The following is a 20,272-nucleotide window of genomic DNA, read 5'->3' as shown; positions in this document are numbered from 1 at the left end:
ATCGTGACCTGAGCCGAAGTCGGCGCTCAACCGACTGAGCCACCCAGGCGCCCCAGTGATTTACATTTTAATAATGAAAATTATGTGTATAGACCAGACATGCAAAAAGATACTGTGTTACTTCTATTTACATAAAATGAAAATTACTCAAAACTAATAGATGGTATTAGATGTCAGGATACCAGTTACCCTTCCAGGGAGTAGGGTCTAGAGCAGCTGCTGGTGGGATTCTGCTAGTCTGTTTCCTGATCTGAGTTCTGGAGTTACTTTTTGAAAATTCAAAGTACTTTATCACTTGAGTGTTTTTCTGTGTGCGTTGTATGTCAATAAAATTCTCAACAAAAGAAAAAAAAGTGTACAGAAAAACTTAATACAAAATATACTGAACTTCTGGATGAGACAATTAGAAAACTGGCATTTGAAAAAAAAAAAGAAAAGAAAACTGGCATTTGATTTGGGCCTACAAGAATAATGTCGCCATTATTCTATACCCTGTGGGGAGCCCTTGGATGGTTTTGATCAGAGGAATCACATGGTCAAAGAGCACTTTCTGGTGGTTGATTTGGAATGTGTGGAAGCTAGGGAAACATTACCTGCAGGGGGAGTAATCCTGGTGAGCACTATGGAGGCCTCAAACTCCAAGTTAGGAGATGGATATGAGATATGTTGTGGATTTAGGATCCAATTATCTGGTTTGGAGACCAGATAATTGGAGCAAAAAAAGGGGGAGGTGGGTGGGGGGAAGGGTCAAGGTGAGCTTGATATTTTACTCTTGTGTGAAACACCCACTTCCAGTACTGTATTTATTTCTCTCTGTCTAGAATACAATAAGCATTTCTCATCATTCCCAAGTGTCTAATAAAGTGCCTGGCACAAAAGAGATGTTCAGAGAATATGATCTGGGCTTGATGGTGAGGAGGATCCGTGGGTAATAAAGATGAGTTTTCTTAGTCCCTTCCCAGGTGGTCTCTGCAGAGCCACTCCCCCCAACCCCCGGACCCTTCCAGGTTCCTTTCCAGCCAGATGGTAGGAGGTAAGGAGGCAGGTCAGCCTGCAGATTGCCACCAGGCATCTGTGCGAAGGAACCATCTTTGGGAAGACCTGGGTAGTCACCGCTGCCCACTGCTTCACCAGGATGTAAGTACACCTAGAGAGTGGAACATGGGAGCTAATGGTTTAAGTTGGTTGATCATTAATTCTTCAGCCACCACCTCTGATATCCATCAGTCTGACACCACTTCCCCATTCACCACCACTGTGGACATTCCACCTCCCCAGCAGAACCTGAGCTCCTGAGTGCTCAGGAAAGCTCTGCCCTTTCACACTGTGCTCCTAGTTTATTTCAGTTAAACATGAGGCTGGCAATTAGAGACGTATTTATTTTATCAAGTTCCTCCCTAGGACTTTTTTAATCAGAAAAAGTATTACATTTTGTGAAATACTTTTTCGCATCTTTTGCAGTCATGAAGTGATTCCTCCTTTGATTTATCAATATATCAAATCCTTAATTAATAGATTTCCTAAAATTCCTGCATTCCTGAAACGAATCCCACTTGGGCGTGGTGCATTCATCTCCAATATACTGCTGGGTTCCACTTAGTTCCACTTGTTTGCATCAACATCCAGAATTGAAATTGACTGATAGCACAGGCTCTTAAAATGTGGCCTCGAGATGACTGGTGACCTCCAAGATCCTTTTAGGGGGTCTGTGAGGTCAAAACTGAGACATTATTCTCCCTGTCTACTCTCATTCTCTCACAGCATGCAGTGTTTTCCAGGGGCTACATACCACATGCCAGCAGGTAGGACAGGGGTCCCTGGGTGGCTCAGTTGGGTAAGCATCTGACTCTTGATTTCAGCTCAGGTCATGATCTCATGGTTCATGGGTTCGAGCCCCGCATCAGGTGCTGCACTGCCAATGCAGAGCCTGCTTGGGATTCTCTGTCTCCCTCTCTCTCTGTCCCTCCCCTGCTTGCTTGCTCTCTCTCTCTCTCTCTCAAAATAAATAAATGAAGTTAAAAAAAAAATAACAGGTAGGACATCCTGTCTTCTATTTAGCCAGACATTAAACAATTTTAAAAATATGTGAAACTGAGGCAACTGGGTGGCTCAGTCGGTTGAGCATCTGACTTCAGCCCGGGTCATGATCTCCCAGTTCACTAGTTTGAGCCCCCTGTCAGGCTCTGTGCTGACGGCCTGGAGCCTAAAGCCTGCTTCAGATTCTGTGTCTCCTTCTCTCTCTCTGCCCCTCTCCAGCCCCTCCCCAGCTTGTGCTCTCTCTCTCAAAAATAAATAAAAAAACCTTAAAAAATAAAAATATGTGAAACAATGTCAGTCTTATTTAAATTTTATGTTTTTTATTTGAATAAAATAAAATAAGAGGTACAGAAAGGAACAAAATATGGTACCTCTCTTCAAGTAATTTATATCCTAATAATGAAAATTGTATGTACAAACTAGGCATGCAAATAGATACTGTATTACTTCTATTTACATAAAGGGAAAATCACTCAAAACTAATATATACGTATTAGATATCAGGATAGCAGTTACCCTTTAGGGGAGTAGTGTCTGAACAAACATGTAGTTATTTAAATAAACATGTTATTTATGCTAATACTTAATGGTTTTATTGTGGTTATCTTAAATAAATTAGCAAATACATAATTTTTTAAGCTTCTGCTTTAATTTCTAACATTTAGCTACTGATAAATATAACTTGTATAAACAAATATCTTTAGGATTCTCAGTGATTTTTTTTAAAGTGTAAAAGTGTCCTGCGACCAACAAGTTTAAGAACTGCTGACCTATAGCTTTCTTTTTGTCTGCCTTTGTCAGACTTTGATATCAGTGTTCTTCATGAAAAGAACTAGAGAAATTTCCTTCTTGCTCTATACTTTGCACATAATGTATAAGAATGATAAATAATGATGTCATGTAATTACATATATTAAACATCTATTTCTTGAAGCCTTAAAGGTAAATTTCTCAATTTCCTTCATTCTTACTGTCTTTTAGGTTTAAAAATTTCTCCTTCAGGCAATTTTGATGACTTATAATCTCCTACTAAAAGCTATAATATTCAGATTTTCCTACTACTTACTTTGAGTTGTACAAACCATTTCCTTATAATTAATACCTCTGTGTTTGCATGATTTTCTACTTTCCTAATTTTGTATATTATATAAATCTTTTAAAAAAATATTAGACTATCTAGGGGCACCTGGGTGGCTCAGTCAGTTAAATGCCTAACTCTTGATTTCAGCTTAGGTTATGATCTCACAGTTTGTGAGACTGAGTTGTAAGACTGAGCCCCATGTTGGGCTCTGTGCTGACAGATACCCTGTTTGGGATTCTTTCTCTCCCTCTCTCTCTGCCCCTCACCTTCTCTCTCTCTTTCTCTTTCTCTCAAATAATAATTTTAAAAAATTAGACTATCTACTGTTCGGTCATTTTATAGAGATTTTCTTTTTATTTTAGAAGATAGATGCTTTTTTTTTTTTTCTTTTTTTTTTACTGAACCCTTGTCCTCTGTACCCTACTGAATCATTTTAGCTGACCTAGATAGGCAAGCTGAACAGGGGCAGGGGACCGTGCCTCTGAGATAGTTCCTGCAGATGACTGATGGGCACAGCTATAATCCATGCTGATATTACAATGAAGCTGCAAGACTTGATTATGTTCTCATTAGAGCTCTTAACTCATCGAGTGATGTCAGAGAGATTGCTTCATGTTTCTGAGCCCTAGAATCTTTTACATACAAGGAAGAGAGAACATTCTCTGGAGCCTTGCCCTGCGACTGGAAGGGTTGGCTGTTGCTTTCATTGCGATAGCCAAAATGGTAGCCTTGCTATCTCTTTGATTGCAGGGCTCCTTAGAGAACCACCTCCTAACCCCACATATTTTATTTATTTTTTTTAGTATTTATTTATTTAGAGAGAGAGAGAGAGCATGAGTGAGGGAGGAGCAGAGAGAGAGAGGGAAAAAGAGAATCCTGAGCAGGTTCTGTGCAGTCAGTGCAGAGCCCAATGTGGGGCTCGAACCTATGAGCTGTTGGATCATGACCTGAGCTGAAATCAAGAGTCATACGCTTAATGGACTGAGCTACCCAGGTGCTCCATAACCCCACATATTTTAGTGAAGCCATATCTGAGATTCTTTTTCCTCTTATTTTCCAAGGAGCAGCATGCAGCTGCCTGAGTGGTAAATGGAAGAATCCATGATCTGGCCAAAGACTCCCCTCAGGTAAGAGCCCTAGGGGAGGATTCAAGAGTCAATGCCAAGTTTGTCAACCGGGTCTAGCTTCACAATGGAGGCCCTCTTCTTTTCCTGGAAGCCTACTGCCAAAGATTTGTCTGTAGGCCAACCTTTCCTTGTTTCCAGCCCCAACAAGACTGTAGAATGAACAACAGTTACTTAGGAAATGCTCCCTGAGGCCCAAGTCCACCTGGTGCCATGCTGGGCACTTGCAACACAAGGGTGAGTCAGACACCATCCCACAGGGTGACCACTACCTGAACTTTAGGTTGTTTCCTCCTTTAGGGGAGTTGAAGCACCCAAGCTCCATGCGCCTCCCTTCTTCACCGGGTCTATTTAAGGCTCCTTTTCTCTTATCAGAAAACTTCCATCAAGCACGTGGTACTCACTCCACCCTGCCTCCTACAGCACCACCTTGGAATAGGACTTGGCACCACTGTACCTGGCTAATCTGCTTCAGTTCAATGAATATGTTCATCCCAACCGCCTGCCTGAGAGAGACTACGCAGAGTCACAGAATGGGGGCCGTCATCCAGGTCTGGGATGAGCCCTCACACCAGGGTCCTTGGAACTTTACCTCTCTGCAGTATTTCACAGACTCCTTCCTCATGCACCTTCTGTCAGTTGCTTCTCACACGGCCAATGTGCTGTGAAAGGTGAGGACACTTACCCCACGCCCAGAAAAATAAAAAGAAACTGAGGCGTATAAAATTGAAGTGACAGAGTGACACAAGTACTAAGTGAGACAGAGCCCACACCTAGTTCAGAAAAGCCTAGTGATTTTTCCCCTGCCCCTACACTGCCTGTCTTAGAGAAGCAGTGGCTAATTCGACACCACTCTGGTGCTAAGCCGCCCTTCCCTAGCGAATGATCATTTTTTCTTTTAAATGGTCACATGCAAGTCTTCAAGGAGCACCATCTTCTTGCCAGACTTGCAATTAGGCTCTGGGGATGCGAAAGCAAATAGAAGGCAATCCCTGATTTCTCAAATAGGATTTGAGAGCCATGTTCAGCTGCCCCAGTACAAGGGGATAAATGCTGTAACAGATGTGGGCGCTAGTGTAGAGGGAGCACAGAGTAGGAAGTGATTTCCTAGGAGTATCAGGGAAGGCTTAGCTAAGGATTAGACATTTATGCTGGGTCTTAAAAGAATCATATGATGTTCAGGTAAACAGAAAAGGGAGCACATTGCATTCAGGGGAACTGATATGAATGAAGGATCAGAAAGGCTAAGCAGAGGGATATTTACGGCAAAATGTGCCGTTCTGTGTGGCCAGTGCTTTGACAGGGGGAACTGGGGAGATTGTTTAAAATTACAGCCTAGGTCTCAGTTGTGAAGGGCTTTCTTTTGGTAGAAAGGAGGTTGGACTCCATCTTGTAGTCAGATGAAGGGAGTGATTGCCATTTCAGTGTAGAGGAGAACAAAATCAGACCCGACTAAAGAAGAAGTCAACAGGATGGATGGAGAAGGAGAAAGTGGAGGCCGGAAACAGTTGAGGAGATGCACAGATTAAGAACCCAGATAAAATATGATGGGGACTACAAGAGTGACAGGAGGGAAAAACAGGTTCAAGAAACACTGTGTTCATGGAATCGACAAGACCAGGTGACCACTTATGTTTAAAATGGAGGAAAGAAAAAAATCACACAAAAATGATTCCCACCAGGGCACCTGGGTGGTTCAGTCGGTTAAGCACCTGGTATCGGCTCAGGTCTTGATCTCAAGTTTCCGTGAGTTCAAGTCCCATATCAGGCTCTGAGCTGACAGGGTGGAGCCTGCGTGGGATTTACTCTCACCCCCCTCCCTCTGCCCTCCTCCACTCACTCTCTCTCTCAAAATAAACAAATAATCTTAAAAAATGACTCCCACCTAACTCCAGTGATTGCATAGATAAAAGCTAATTCTTATTTACTCTAGGCCAAATCCTTTCTATGCGTTATCTCCTACAATCCTCTCAGTAAGTCTGAGAAATAGGTACTATTATTAACCCTAATTTTGCAGAGGAAGAAACTGGAGCTCAGTGACCAAGTCCTTTGGCCCAAATAAGTGGTGACGTCCCGCTCTCTGATTTTCCTTCTTTCAGGCTGCATGCATACATGTATCATGTTAACTCTATCTTTAGGATAGACTATAATACAATGGCTCAGACCATAGTTTTCCTAACCATAGCCACATGGTACAGCCATCCACAGAATACTGCACCCTAAACAATGTGATCAGACTCCAGTGTTCCCTACTATCCTCAATCGTGCATTTATAAACAATGCCCTGGGTGGTACTGAGGCCCACCCAGTGTCTGCACGAAGTAGTAGATCCTGTGTGTCTCTGGAAGTTAGTAAGCCAACAAAGTCCTGGTTGTGTTCAAGGAGGAGAAGGGCATGCTTCCCTTCATTTCTCTCTTTTGGACGTTTTCCCTTCCCCCCCCTTCCTAAAGGCCAGCCTTTCTCCATTTATAGATCTGAGGCTCCCAACCCCACCCATCTGCCCTGGAAACTGCATCTGCTGCCCCATTTACTCCCTGTTGCCCCCACAGTCCAAGCTGTGAACTCACAAATTGCTACCGTCTGGACACTCTAGCCCAGCCCCCGCCAGAACAGATGCTGTTGGGGAAGAGTTGAAGCAATTGCTGTAAACACTGGAGGGGGACTTGACTGGTATTGCTGGGGTAGCTCTGCAGATGTAGCTGCTCAGGCGGGACTCCTCTGGGGGTGGGCGGGACAGTGGGCATAGCACTCTGCAAGCTATGTTTTGCCTCTTCCCAAACACACTGTGTCTGGCAAATTCTGCTCATTCCCAGTGTCTGGACACTCTTACCTTTCTACCATCTTACTCCGTCAGGCCCACGTCAGCCCCAGATCACCAGGTAAATGCAAGGTTTTCCATGCCACATTTCTTCGGTTCTACAAGTCAAGGCTGAAGATGGTCCAGAAAGCAAGGCGCTGCTATCGTTCTCTGCCCACCTGCAGGGTGCAGAATTCTGATTCTGCAGGGTGGGGAATTCTGATCAGGTGGTATCACGACACTTTAGTTTGAAATCCTGAAATAGGAAAACCAAGGAAGCTCCAATTCAAGCAATGTTTTACACTGGTCATGGCATTGGGTGCTTGGAATGGGTGAGGTGCTCCATCAGTGTTCTCTCATAAAGCTCACCCCAGTCAACTAGGTTTGTCTGCTGAGACCCTTTGTTCAGGATGACATTTTTGCACAATGCACAAAGGACAGGCCAGAGCCAGGGTGAGGAGGGAGGGATGGAGTGGGTGGGCCGCTCATATGGTCTGGCAGAGAAAACAAGCTGAAGACATGAGTAGCAGCAGGAGGCTGCTGAGGGAGGTGGTTCACGGGAGAAAAGAGTCCCAGGGTTAGAGCAACAAGAGCATCAGCACCAGAGGGGAGGAGCACTTCCTGGCTTTTCTGATCCAAATCACAGGAAATATATTTCTGGAATAAAGCCAAGTATAAACAAACAAGCCCTATGAGACAAAACAATGGTTCATTTAGTATATTAGTTTCCCATTGTTGCTACAATGAATTGCCACAACTTTGCTATCTTTGAACAGCACAAATGTATTCTCTTACAGTTCTAGAAGCCAGAAGTATAAAATCAGTTTCAGTGGGTTAAAGTCAGGTATCAGCAGGGCTGGTCGCTTCCAAAGGCTCTCGGGGGAAATCCTTTCTCTTGCGTTTTTCTGATTCCAGTGCCTGTCTGCATTCCTTGGTCTGTGGACCCTCCTGCCATCTTCAAAACTGGTCACTCCAGCTGCTGCTTCTGGCATCACACTACCTTCTCTATTTCTTCCTGCTTCTGTCATATAAGGAATACTGTGATCATGTCAGGCCCACTGGACAATCCAGGACAGTGTCCCCATCTCAAGATCTTGAAGTTAATCATAGTAACAAGGCTGCTTTTGCCACATAAGGCAGTGTTCACAGGTTCTACGATTTAGGATGTGAGTCTATTTGGAGAAGTTCATTGTTCAACCTAACACAATTTAGGCTTAACAGCTAGGACCTCAGAAGTGGCCATCCGTTCAGGAATAAAATGGAACTAAATCATTTTCAAGGTCAAAAAGCAATCAAAAAGCCCACAACAGCCTGGAAATTGTTTAGAGAGCATAGGCTCCTCAAGCTTTGATTTGGCCACAGCATCAGTCCTCCCCAGGGGAATCTCGGCAGTGGAGGTGGCTGGTCCCCTCACCGGAGAAGGTGTTTTGTGGAGGCAGAGCCTCATACAGGCCAAAACAGTGACAGACGTTCACTCTTTCTTTTTTTCAGCATTTTGTGAACCCATACTCGTTGTCAGGCCTTAGGACCACACTGTGGATTTAGAGAGTGAGACGTGTGCTCATCGTGTGTTTCGGGAGAGTAGTAAAACAGGAGCCAAACCAGGCAGAACGTGAACATGCAAAGGGTGCATCTAGAGTGCACAGGGGTGCTGAGGAGAGAGGGGAGGCATTGCCTTCTAAGAGTTACTGGAAGCCCGGACAAACGCCTGCCTTTATTCTCCAAGATTAACAAAGGGGGCTGCCTCTCTGGCAACATGGAGGGAAAATGAGAAGGGAGAACGGAGGGTAGAGGCAACTACTAAGAGAGCCACAGGAAAAATGATTCCAGAGCCCTCCCCAAAAATAGTTGATTGAATCAGATGGAGAAAATTAAGTTTATTCATTCATTCATTCATTCATTCATTCATCCAATACATATTTACTGGGCATCCACCAAGTGCCAGGCACTGTTCTGAGGCCTGGGAAACAGCAGGAATTAAAACAGAACAAGTCCTGTCCTCATGGAGCTTACATGGTAGTAAAGGAAGAGAAAGAGTAAGCAAGTAGGTAAGATATGTAGAATGTCATCTGAGGACATGTCTTACGGAGACAAAGTAAGCAAAAAAGGGGCACTGACGGGAAGGACTGTTCTCTTAAGCATTATGGGGCTCACTACCATGTGCCAGGCAGGGTGTTAAATGTTACAGGGCAGAGAGGAATTCATTCATTCATTTGCTATGTATATTCATCCATGTGACAGTCACTATGCTTAGCCCTGGAGAAACAAGGTCTTTGTCATAATGGAACTTCTAGATGAATGTGAGAGTCAGCCATTTACAATTAAATAGTCAGGATGTATATTACGAGCTGAAGTAAAAGCCATGAATAGCATGTAATGTGTACATCTACTTAAATTGGGGTGTTGGATCAGGCATCTCTAAAGAACTGATATTTGAACTGAGACCCAATGACAGTATAAGTGAAAGATATAAACAGTTGTAATAAACTATTGTAATTAGAGCAGTATGGTATTGGCAGAGGGGCTGGGCAATGAGATCAAAGGGAAAGCTGATATATGACAGGGGTGGCGTTGCGGGTTAGTGACCAGGTATGGGCAATTCAACAAATATTACTGAGACAACACATAACCCATATGGAAAAAATTAAATTGGATCCCTGCTTCACATCATATACAGAAATCATTTCCAGGTGGTTGAGAGACTCAAATGTGAAAGGAAACACTTTACGTGTGTCAGAGAAAATAGAGACCATCTTTAGGATCTTGGGTAGGAATAGACAGGTCATGTAAAGCACTAGCCATAAAGGCAAAAGATTGATACATTGGACTACACTACAATTACAAATTTCTATTCATCAAAAGACGGAGAGAGAAGAAAGAGAGGAGGGAGGCAGGAGAAAAAGAAAAGAAATAAAGAAAAGAAGACAAAAGAAAGGAAACAAGAGAGAAGAAAGTTGTACAACAGGAGAAAATATCTGTAACTGATATAACTGGCAGAGACGTGGTCTCTAAAATCTATATAAAAAACTCCTAAAAATTAGTAAGAAAAGAACAACTCAAGAGAAAAATGGGCCAAGGTCATGAGTAGGCATTTTTATTTTCCAGAAAAAGAATTGCCATGGGGAAAAAAAATATGAAGAATGTTCAACCTCCTATGATATTTGGTTCACAAGTTATCATTTTCATTTAGTAGGTTGTCAATAATAAGATATCCTGCGATAATATTTCAGTACCTGCAGATGTTAGAAGCGGCCACCATGTACGTGGCTGTGCCGGTGCGTGTTTGGGGGCTGGGGTTGGGGTGGGAATCTACTTTCTCAGTTTCCCTGTCTCCCTTCAGGTACAGGAGGCAGGGATTTACCTTTGCAACCGGCAACGGGAGAACTGATTGGGGGAGAAGGGTTACCAATGTTCTGAAATGTGCCGCGGAGAACCCCCATAATCTATGCCTGCCATCCTGTCTCCTATTGGTCTGATGTTGGGTACCTGTTATCTGTCTCTTTCCCAATGGAGAATGAATGAATGAATGAACGTTGCAACGAATGTCTTAACTCCATTACATCTCCGCCTCGGGGAAATACCCAGCACTAGACCAGGCTCAGAGTAGGAGCTCTTTACGCGCGTCAAACGGATATATTCCTGTGCTCTTTGAATTGGCCTGAATTCCCCTTTCCTTTATCAGCATCCCCTTCTTACCACTCAGACGACCCTCCTTTCCTCCAGCCTTGGCAAAGTTTCCACAAGGTGCAGAGAGGAGGTTCTCCGTCCGCGCTGCTCAGAGGGTGCAGGAGGAAGGGCAGGATGGAGAGGGGGTCACGAATAAACAAGGGATGGCCCCTGGGAACGGGGACCCCGCAGCAGTGGCAGCCCCTAGTCGCGTGCGGCCCCTAGGGGCAGGGCGGGGCAGAGAGAGAGTCGCGCGACAGGGAACTCTTAGGGCGCCAAGGGGGTGGGGGGTGGGTGAGCGGTGGGGGGTGCAGGGGAGGGGAGTCCTAGGGGGGCGCGAGGGCGGGGTAGCGGGGAGGGGTGCGGGGGTAAGCGAGAGGCTCCCCGGGGGTTCGCGCGGGGGACGGGGAGCGGTAGGGGGTGTAGGAGGGTACGCTGGGGGTTTCCACGGGGACGCGCGGGTGGGGGGGTCCACGGGGAGGCGCGCGGGGGGGTGGTTAGTGGGGAGGGGTGCGTGGGGGGCTACGCGAGGGGCTCCACGGCGGGGTCGCGCGGGGGACGGTGAGAGGTGGGGTACGCGGGGGGTTCCACGGGGGCGCGCGGGGTGCTCCACGGTGGGGCGCGCGGTGTGGGGGTAAGCGGGAGTGGCCGGGCGCGCATCGCCGGCCGCGGCTTCGAGGCCTCCGCGTCCGCCAGGCGGAGCTGCGGGCGCCCGACTCGCCGCGGCCTCGCAACCAGCCCCACTTCGACGACCTGTTCGGCGTCTCGTTCCGGGTGGGTGCCCAGGGCGCGGCGGCGGGGCGAGGCCGTGGGAGTCCAACGGGGCCCCGGGCGGGCCTGGCGGCCGAGGGCGTGGGCCGGTCGGCGCCGCGCGGGGCGGGGAGCGGGGCGGGCCCAAGCGGCGCCGGGGCAGGCGTGGCACGGCGGGGAGCGGGGCGTCAGGCGGGAGAGGGAGCCCGCGGCCCTTCCCCGGTCCTGCGACGGCTGGCTGGGTGATGGCCAGGTTGGCAGTGCTGGCGGTGGGGGCGGGGGCGGGAGCCCGGCGGAGTGGCTGCAGGTGAGAGTCCAGGCCTCCTTCACCTGCCTTGGAGGGTGCTGGCGTGTCCCGAGGCGCTAAGGTAAGCCCCCCCCCCAGATCGAAGGTAGTCACCCCACCCCAACCCCGCCTGGATAGGGGAGTAGCGGGGAAGTGAACCCCATCCCTGCCTAGCCGCAGCCACCTCCTGGAGGAGTCAGCGCTTATCCCCGTCTAGTTCTGCCGTTGGGGACTGGGACCATGTTCCAGATTGTGGGTTAGAAGCAGTGTCATCACCTCAAGGAGGGGACTCCCAGGACTTGCACCCTCGAATGTAACCAGGATGGAGGCAGATGGGCAGGAAGGGCTGGCCTGGTGACATTAGCACTCCCTGGCCATCTGCTTGGCGTGGTCTGATGTGCAGCTGACCCCTCCCTACCCTCCGGGTCCACTGTAGGCTCAGCCTGCATTGTTTTATTACCTTTCCCTCTGTCTGGTTTCTTCTGTGCCTTTGGTGTGGGAGGGTACTGCTGTGCCTGAGCACAGTCCTTTCCCCGGGGCCGGCGGGACCTGAGGTGCCCTGTTCACACTGTCTGCTAGGACCCAACCCTGCTCCTTGTCATCACTGTCCTTGGAGTCACAGTGCTTCTGTTGGCCCTGAGGAACATGAACTCAAGGAAGAGATGTATCACCCTACAGGACTCTGAAACCAAGTACCCACTGCCTTTGATTGAGAAAGAGGTAATGGAGTCAGCCCACCCTTTCCACTGTCAGCCTGTGAAAGAGAAGAGCACGAGAGTGGTGGGGGATGTGCTGGCTGGGAAGGCAGGGCAATGGGACAGGAGTTTCAGGGCCTCCAGTTTGCTCCCACTGCGTGTGTGTGTGTGTGTGTGTGTGTGTGTGTGTGTGTACATCTATGTGTTCCGGGGTAGTCCCAAATAGAGCTCCTTTCCCAGGCATCTTAGTTGCCCAGAAAGGCTTCTAGAAAGCTGACAGTCTGCCTCTGTTTTCTATTTTATAGCAAATCAGCCACAACACCTGGAGGTTCCGCTTTGGACTGCCCTCACCGGACCATGTCTTGGGGCTTCCTGTAGGTGAGTGGGGTTTAGTATCATCGCCAGGACTGGGCCTTGCAGGCATTCTGCTCCTCTAAGAAACTCAGCTGGGGTGTAGCGGTCTTCTTGTTATCTTTCCTGACACGTGAGCTCAAGAGAGATAGGGAGATGGGCTTGGGGACAGTCCATTTCTTTTCTCACTGATTTGGGCTGACACAGAAGTGATATCTCAGCATTGAAAAGAAGTGAATCTAGGATCAGAAGGTCTGGGATCTCATCACAGGCTCCTTGCTGGGCAACCTGAGTCAAGTCCTTCAACCTCTCTGAGCCTCAGTCTATGAAATGGGGTTTCCCAGGCCTGTCCGCCGCTTGTGTTGTTGTGAAGGTAAAGTGACTGATGGATGAGAAAATTCAGAAAGTGCCAAGTGCTGTGTACATGTGAGGGGTAGAAGGAACTGATGTTCCCCTGAAGTCAGGAGAAAGGCCCAGAATGTGTGGAGAGGCAGGAGGGAGTCAAGTGTGTCTTCCCCACATAGTGTGGCTTTTCAGCAGGGACCTCAGATTCACACAAGGAGGGACCCATTGTGAATACCAGCCCTAGAGGTCTTAGAGTTCCGAGTTACCCCCTTTCTGGTCTGTACCACCACCAGACACCCAATTTCATGTTGGTGAGGTAGAAATCCTCTGCCAGGTCCACAGCCTGGGGATTCAGAGCTTTGTACAAATTGCTAGTGCTGCTTGCCAGCCTGGTGGAGATCCTAATCCATGACCTACTTGTCCTGTGTGTGTGGGACAAAACCTTGACCTCTCCTCAGGTGACCAGGCAGCCAGCCTGGCTCCTGAGCCTCCTCACTGCTTCCTCTCTCTGTCCCCATCCACAAGAGCTCAGTGTCCGCCTGCCTTCCAGCCCTCTGCCTAGTCTGTGGGGTGAGTCCTGTTGGCAAGAAGGCTAAAAGAACGAAAAACTTCGAGGAATAGAAATTTCTTAGAATCTGCCATGACCCACCCTCTCCTCTGCCCTGGTGTAGGCGGTGCAAAGTTAGTGTGACAGGTAGTTTGGAGGCTTCTGGGAGAGTCTGCTATGAGGACTCGGCGATCACTGATGCTTTCCAGGGAAGAGGAAATGCAGCAGCTTAGAAATGGGGCCAGCTAGGCAGCCCCGTTTTCCCCGGGGACGGACACTGCCAGGCCAGGCCCAGGTTGGCTGCATCTGAAAGAGCCTATCTGAGGTCTCCAGGTTCAGATTTGTTCTCAGAAGGAAACTGCCTCAGGCATATATTTCTGCACATCCCTGATGCCCAGCCAGGCCACAGCCAGAGTCATTGAGCCTGTCTTTTCTTTCTTCCCTTCCTTTCTCTTCTCTTCATTTGAATTCCAGTATAGCGCTTGTCCTTTTTTAACCCCGAGTGTTTGCACCTCAGGCTTCAGGGCCTCCTCACAGACCCTGAGGACTTTCAAGGCTTCCTCCTCTCCTCCTTCTCTTCCTCCTTTCTGTGTCTCCCCAGGTTTCCGCTTCTGTCTGCACCTCTGCTCCATCTTTCCTGTGCATAGTTTCTACTCCCTTGGATGGCACAAAGCTTCATTTTGCCTCTGTCTCTTAGCATCTCTTGATGGCAGCTCCTGCCCTCACCACTGCTTGTCTTAGTCACTGAAGCTCCCACTTTAGATCCAGCAACCATCTGAGTTGCCATACCCACTATGTGACACTGGGTTGTAGTCACCATATGTAGGTCTCTGGCCATACCTGGTCCATTCGGTTCTACCCAGGAGGGGCAGAATTCCATGGCTCAAAACTTTACTGCTGCCCCTCGAGCAGAGCCATTGGCCAGAAAGACACAACACCCTTTCTAGAACTCCTGGTCCGCAGTATCCAAATCCCAGGGCCCAGCATGCCTGTGAGTCTAGGGTGGCTCAAGCAGCAAGAGACAGATGAGGGGGTCGTGATTCATTCACAGACCCCACTGATCCACTCAGTCTAAGAAGAAATGACTTTGTGAAGGCAACATATTTTGCTTTAAAAGGGAAACACTCCTGGGATGCCTGGGTGGCTCAGTCGGTTAAGCATCCAACTTCAGCTCAGGTCATGATCTCTTGGTTCGTGAGTTTGAGCCCTGCATCGGATTCTGTGCCAACAGCTCACAGCCTAGAGCCTGCTTCGGATTCTGTGTCTCCCTCTCTCTCTCTGGCCCTTCCTCCCTCTCTCTCTCTCTCTCTCTCTCTCTCTCTCAAATAAATAAGCATCAAAAAATATTTAAAAGGGAAACACTCCTATTACTTTTAATACTCAGCCTCCAACTTTAATGAGGTCTTCCTGTTCCACAGAATATTTTGATGAGTGAGCGTGCATTCACATGAAGCTCACAGCTCCCCTGGGATGGGGGCAGGGCAGGCATATCATCCCCACTCACCCAGAGAGGTGAAGTGACTTGCCCAGGGTAGCATGCCGAGTGATAAGGGCAGGCCTAGGACCCAGGCCTCCTGGATCTGGACTCCTCCTCTGCTTGGCCGTGCTCCCATGCACCCTGCCAAATGCACCCACTTCCCTGAAGCCAAGTCCTTTATGGGAATCCTGGGTCCTGTTTAGGTTGGCTGTGCTCACATTTAACACTGGATGCTTTTTCTGCAGGTAACTATATCCATCTCTTGGCCAGAATTGATGGTGTTCTGGTGGTCAGGGCTTACACGCCTGTGTCCAGTGATGATGACCAAGGCTTTGTGGACTTGATTATAAAGGTAAATGGTGCCTACTGGGTCCACCTGCCTCACCCTCACAAGCCTATTAAAAGTGGTAGGGTGGAGAGGGGACTCGTGTCCTGGGAAGGGCTTTCCAGCACTGTCATTTAACAGTGAAGCTGTTGATTTGGCCAAGTCTTCAGGGGGTGCTTAGAGCAACTGTGAGCACAGAGGATTTTCTCTGCAAGGTTTCCAGTGGCAAATGGAATTTTCAGTTGTATGCAATTGTGACCTCAGGTCTGCGTGTGTGAAAAACAGGCTGCTTTATTTTTTCAGATCTACTTCAAAAATGTACACCCCAATTATCCAGAAGGGGGGAAGATGACTCAGTACTTGGAGAACATGAAAATTGGGGACACTGTCCTTTTTCGAGGGCCCACCGGTCGCCTGTTCTATCATGAGCCAGGTACTAGGGGGTTTATGCTGGACTTCCTGCTGGGAGGAAGATTCCTGTGGTTGTTCTAGAAAACGTCTCATGTTTGGGTCACGTGCACTTGTCCTTAAAGTCTTCATACATTCATTAAACACACACACTTTATGAGATTGTAAGCTTTGTTATGGTAGGGGAGTGCTGGGGTTTTTCCTCATCACTGTCTGTCCAGCACAACGCCTGATACATAAGAGGTGCCCGCTAATGCTGAAGAATGGATAGATGGATGCCATCCACACTCGCTCACTTACTCACATGTTCACCACCGACTCACTCTTTGACTGCTGTGGCTCAGTGCTCTGCGAGGCTCCATTTAATTTCACTGTGTCCCTCTCCTTCCTCAGAAGAAAAGGTCTAGTGAGTCCTCAAAGAAGCCCAGCCTCTGTTTCCACTTTGTGCACCAGGGCACCGGGACTGGTGGAATGGGCCACGCCGACTTGCTTCTCTGGTTTAGAATGGTGTGGCCACTTCCTCAGGTGGACTTTCCTCCTGGGGGTCCCAAGGAGCGTCTGGGATCTTTTGTAAGCTCTCAGGCAAGAGCTGCAGAAGTCAGAAGTATCCTCTGTGTTTCCAGGGAAGTTTTCAATCAAACCATACAAAACAAGTGAGCCTGAAGAAAAGGTGGTCAGTCACCTGGGAATGATTGCTGGGGGCACAGGTAAGAGGCTTCTGGGGCTTCAGCCACAGGGTGGGTCCCCAGACCTTTTTAGCTTCGGACTCATTTGATGCTAGAAGGGGTGGCGTGGGAGACCCTTTCCTAGCTGTTTTAGATGGAAGTGCAAGGTTGATGATAGGCCTGGAAACCAACCTCGTGTGCCCTGCTCCCTTTACTCAACATGGTGGCTGCCCCAGGAAGTCATGCTGGGGACCATAGAAAGGTCTGGGGACCGAGCTGAGTAGGCCCACACATGGTCCCCCAAGGGCTCCTGGATCCAGGTCAAGCCTGATGCTCCCCATCCCTTGAAAATGAATGCCTGAAAGAATGGAACGTGGGAACACCTACAATGTGCCAGGCACCACAACGGGCACTCGTAAAATGAACACATTTACTTGTCGTTCTCTTTTACAAATGGGGACACGCAGCCAGGCACGTGACTGACCACAGTCAGACAGCAAGTGAGGGAGCTGGGTGTGCAGCCCACTTTCAGTTCCGAGCCAGTCTCCTTCCATCTTGCCACAGGAAAACAAGAAAGGGCCTTTCGATTTATTGTTGCATTGGAAGGGGAAACCAAAAGGAGGGGTGGTTTTCCACTTTGAGTTTTGGGGGCAGACATGAGAAAAGTAGGATTGCGGCTAAGGAAGACTGTTAAGGGGCTGCAGACCAGGGACTGTGGGCAGCAGAGAGGGAGAGAGAGCGGCTAGCTGTGTCCCACCTGCTATTATTCCAGGGATTACGCCCATGCTGCAGCTCATTCGCCACATCACCAAGAACCCGGACGACAGGACCAGGATGTCCCTCATCTTTGCCAACCAGGTCAGCTCTGCCGAATCAGCCCTGAGCTTGCAGGGGTGGGATGGAATGTTTGCTGAGCGGGGCCTCTGCCTTCATACCTCCCCCACACTGAGTTCTCTTGCTGCTGGGGTGCCTGCGGCCTTGGGGGAGGGCCTGGTTTTTCAGTTGTTTTTTTGTTTTTGTTTTTAACTGTTCCCCCAGCCACTTTATGTACTAAGCTTTCCTTCCTTTCTTAATATGTAATTCTGGTTTTCTGAGTATAAAGTCATAGATGCCCTCAGTAGAAATTTCAGAAAATACAAAAATAAATATGACTTTTTTTCTATACATGCCATATATTTGCAATTACATCTATAACACAGTTTTGTTTTTTCACCCAGCATTACCACACAGGCACTTTCTTCTTGTCAAAACTCTTTGTACATATTTTCATCAGTCTGTACCAAGTTGCACCATAATTTACTACATCTTCTGCCTTCAGATTGTTTTCAGTTTTCCCAGTTGTAAAGTATATGGTGATGAACAATATAGCCTAGGCTTGATGCCTTTTAGATTATTTTCTTAAACAGAATCCCAGGAGTAGGATTGCTGGTGCAGGAACTGTGAAGAGTCTTGAGATCCAGGTCCTCTGTGTGGTACCTCTGGGCCTGGCACAGGTTTCTCGTGGCTTTGGCTCCCTTTCCCCAAATGAAGCTCCAGCCTTTGCTTTCCTGTCCCGTAGCTCTCCAGTGCTATGGTGTTAGGTGCGATCTTCTTTCCGTATTATGGCCTTCGCCCCTTGCACTCCCTGCGAGAGGTCCTGGGCCCACACTAAACTCGGTCCAGCCTGGCAGGATAGCCTGGTGCTCAGTGTGGATGGGGGCGGGGGGCTGGGCCGTCAGAACGAGGCCACCCAGCCTGTGCACCTGTGCTCAGCCGTGTCCTTCCAGCTGAGGACAGTCACCACCTCTGCCGCACAGCCCACCTCCTCCACCCACGAGAGAGGGTTGGTAGTGAGGAAGTGCCGCCGAACCTTCATTTGCCCCAGGAGCCGTGGTGACAGCATCCAACTGGAGCAGTGGCAGCTTGGGCAGACGTGTGCTGACCCCTGTGCCCAGTGTTGGGGACAAGCAGGATGTCCCTGGAGGGGCTTTGCTCACGTTCCTTCTTTTCTAGACAGAGGAGGATATCTTGGTGAGAAAAGAGCTTGAAGAAGTTGCCAGAACTCACCCGGAACAGTTCAGCCTGTGGTACACCCTGGACAGGCCTCCTGTTGGTACGATCCCCATTGTCCCCACTGTGGGTTAGCTCCAACCCTTGACCCACCTCAGGAACTGGTCCCTGGGTTTGGTTTTTGGATCTGTGCTCGAGGGCTGAGACCTTCAGCCCTGTCTCTGCATGGGAAATGGAGGGATTTGAGGGAGAGAGGATTTGGGATGACCTGTTTGTGAGAGCACTCAAGGGCATGTGTGTGATATCTCAGCAGCAGTCCATACATGCGCTGAACCTCAGGAGGGACTCAGAGGGACACTGAGTCACTGGGTCAGTCTGAACACCCACTCCATGCTACACTTGATACAGCATCCCACAGAGATAGCACACACGTGGCATCTAATATGGCCAGTGACCCCTTCTCCCTTACCACCCGGCCTCTCCTGGATAGCAGTCATCACGTGCTAAGCCCCAGCCAGCTGCCGAGACCCTAGCCAGCACGTGGCTACCACCAGGCACAGCCCACCATCCGTGGCTGTCACTCTCCTGCTGCGCTGAACTGCACCTGCCTTGTCATATAGCTCACTGCCCAGCAGAGGGCGCCCCCAACTGAGCCATAAACCTCAGTCTGCAGGGCCCCAGATCACTGCCTTGACTCAGACCACACCCCACTATTGTGTTCTCCATCCCCGACAGTGCCGGCAGCATCGGACACCTGCTGGGGGCCTCAGAGTCCCAGCAGTGAGCCTGGGATCTGGGGGTAGACACTTCTGAAGGCTGCCTGAGTCTACCACGTCCTTGACTTTGCGGCTTCTCTGCAGAGAACAGCAATGCAGGCTTCTAAGTCTTGGAGAGCAGCCTGGGTTCCTTGTCTAGGGAGGCCAGGCAGGAGGCTTGGGGTCAGGGACTCCACCTGGCACCCCCACAGCTTTCTTCTACTTCTGCTTTATCTCAGGCTGGAAGTACAGCTCAGGCTACATCACCGCCAACATGATCAAGGAGCACCTCCCTCCTCCCGGGCAGTCCACGTTCATCCTGGTGTGTGGACCCCTGCCCCTGATCCAGACAGCCGCCCACCCTAATCTGGAGAAACTGGGTTATACCAAGGACATGATTTTCACTTACTAATACTTCCCTTGCTCTTAGCAAATCTGCCTGGTCCCTTTCCTCTGTTTCAGAGTGAGCTCTGCCTCAGCACATTAAAGTGGCGTGTGTTCACAAGCGCCTGTAATGCACCCTTAGGCACATCGCTCCTTTTCTGGGTGTGGGCCTACGAAGCAGCATTCACAGGGTTGGAGATAAACTGGTTTCTGAGACCGCCTTGCTTGGGAGGCTCAATTCGTAGCTTTTCCCATAGTTTAGTGAAATAAGCTTCAGTCCAAAGCAGACAGCTCATGAGATGGGGCTTGTGGGACACCTGCTAGGCAGTTTTAGAAGGTTAGAAGGACTTGGCCAGCCCTACATGTGAACTGTTCTCTGTCCCAAGGAGGTCAGGACTGGCAAAAGTGCAGGGGCAGAATTCCAGAAGAATCCAAGTGGGGTCACGTCAGCTTCCAATCTGTCTCCTGAACACCCCTCTTCAGAGTGTTCTGTGTTTAAGGCCAGACCTACTGGAGGGCCTAGGGACCCTCCACGTGCATCCTTCCTTCCTTTGTGGCAGACTCTTGAAGTGGGAATGATGTTCAAATGT

The 20,272-nt window shown here is 48.9% G+C and overlaps 2 protein-coding genes across 8 annotated transcripts in view; one reads left to right on the top strand and one right to left on the bottom strand.

Annotated features, from left to right (window-relative positions):
- Nucleotides 1–10,974, bottom strand: part of LOC102959295 (olfactory receptor 481) — a 47,050-nt gene extending 36,076 nt beyond the window's left edge. For 3 of the 6 annotated variants that reach the window (XM_042958847.1, XM_042958846.1, XM_042958848.1), the window contains exons 1-2: nt 10,736–10,974; nt 7,073–7,295 (exon numbers count right to left, since the gene is read on the bottom strand). The gene's annotated coding sequence lies outside the window, so the exon portion shown is untranslated. Of the gene's footprint in view, nt 1–7,072; nt 8,061–10,735 lie in introns of all 6 variants that reach the window. The other 3 variants (XM_042958849.1, XM_042958850.1, XM_007083285.3) reach the window with 3 other exon arrangements.
- Nucleotides 10,975–11,327: 353 nt separating this feature from the next.
- LOC102950775 (NADH-cytochrome b5 reductase 2) lies at nt 11,328–19,817 on the top strand. Of its 2 annotated transcripts, none has more exons than XM_042959178.1 (9): nt 11,328–11,479; nt 12,321–12,461; nt 12,742–12,814; nt 15,402–15,508; nt 15,785–15,914; nt 16,513–16,596; nt 17,327–17,412; nt 18,547–18,646; nt 19,538–19,817. In XM_042959178.1, the coding sequence occupies exons 2-9, from the start codon at nt 12,387–12,389 to the stop codon at nt 19,708–19,710; spliced, it is 828 nt and encodes a 275-aa protein (XP_042815112.1). In that variant the 5' UTR covers nt 11,328–11,479; nt 12,321–12,386; the 3' UTR covers nt 19,711–19,817. The 2 variants fall into 2 exon arrangements, with proteins under 2 accessions (XP_042815112.1, XP_007083247.1); XM_007083185.2 differs by lacking the exon at nt 11,328–11,479 and adding an exon at nt 11,703–11,823.
- The last annotated feature ends 455 nt before the right edge of the window (nt 19,818–20,272 follow it).

This window comes from Panthera tigris, chromosome D1 (genome assembly GCF_018350195.1).
Source record: "Panthera tigris isolate Pti1 chromosome D1, P.tigris_Pti1_mat1.1, whole genome shotgun sequence".
Classification (NCBI taxonomy): Eukaryota; Metazoa; Chordata; class Mammalia; order Carnivora; family Felidae; genus Panthera; species Panthera tigris.
The sequence above is the reverse complement of the archived record's forward strand: the minus strand, read 5'-3'. Positions and strand labels throughout refer to the sequence as shown.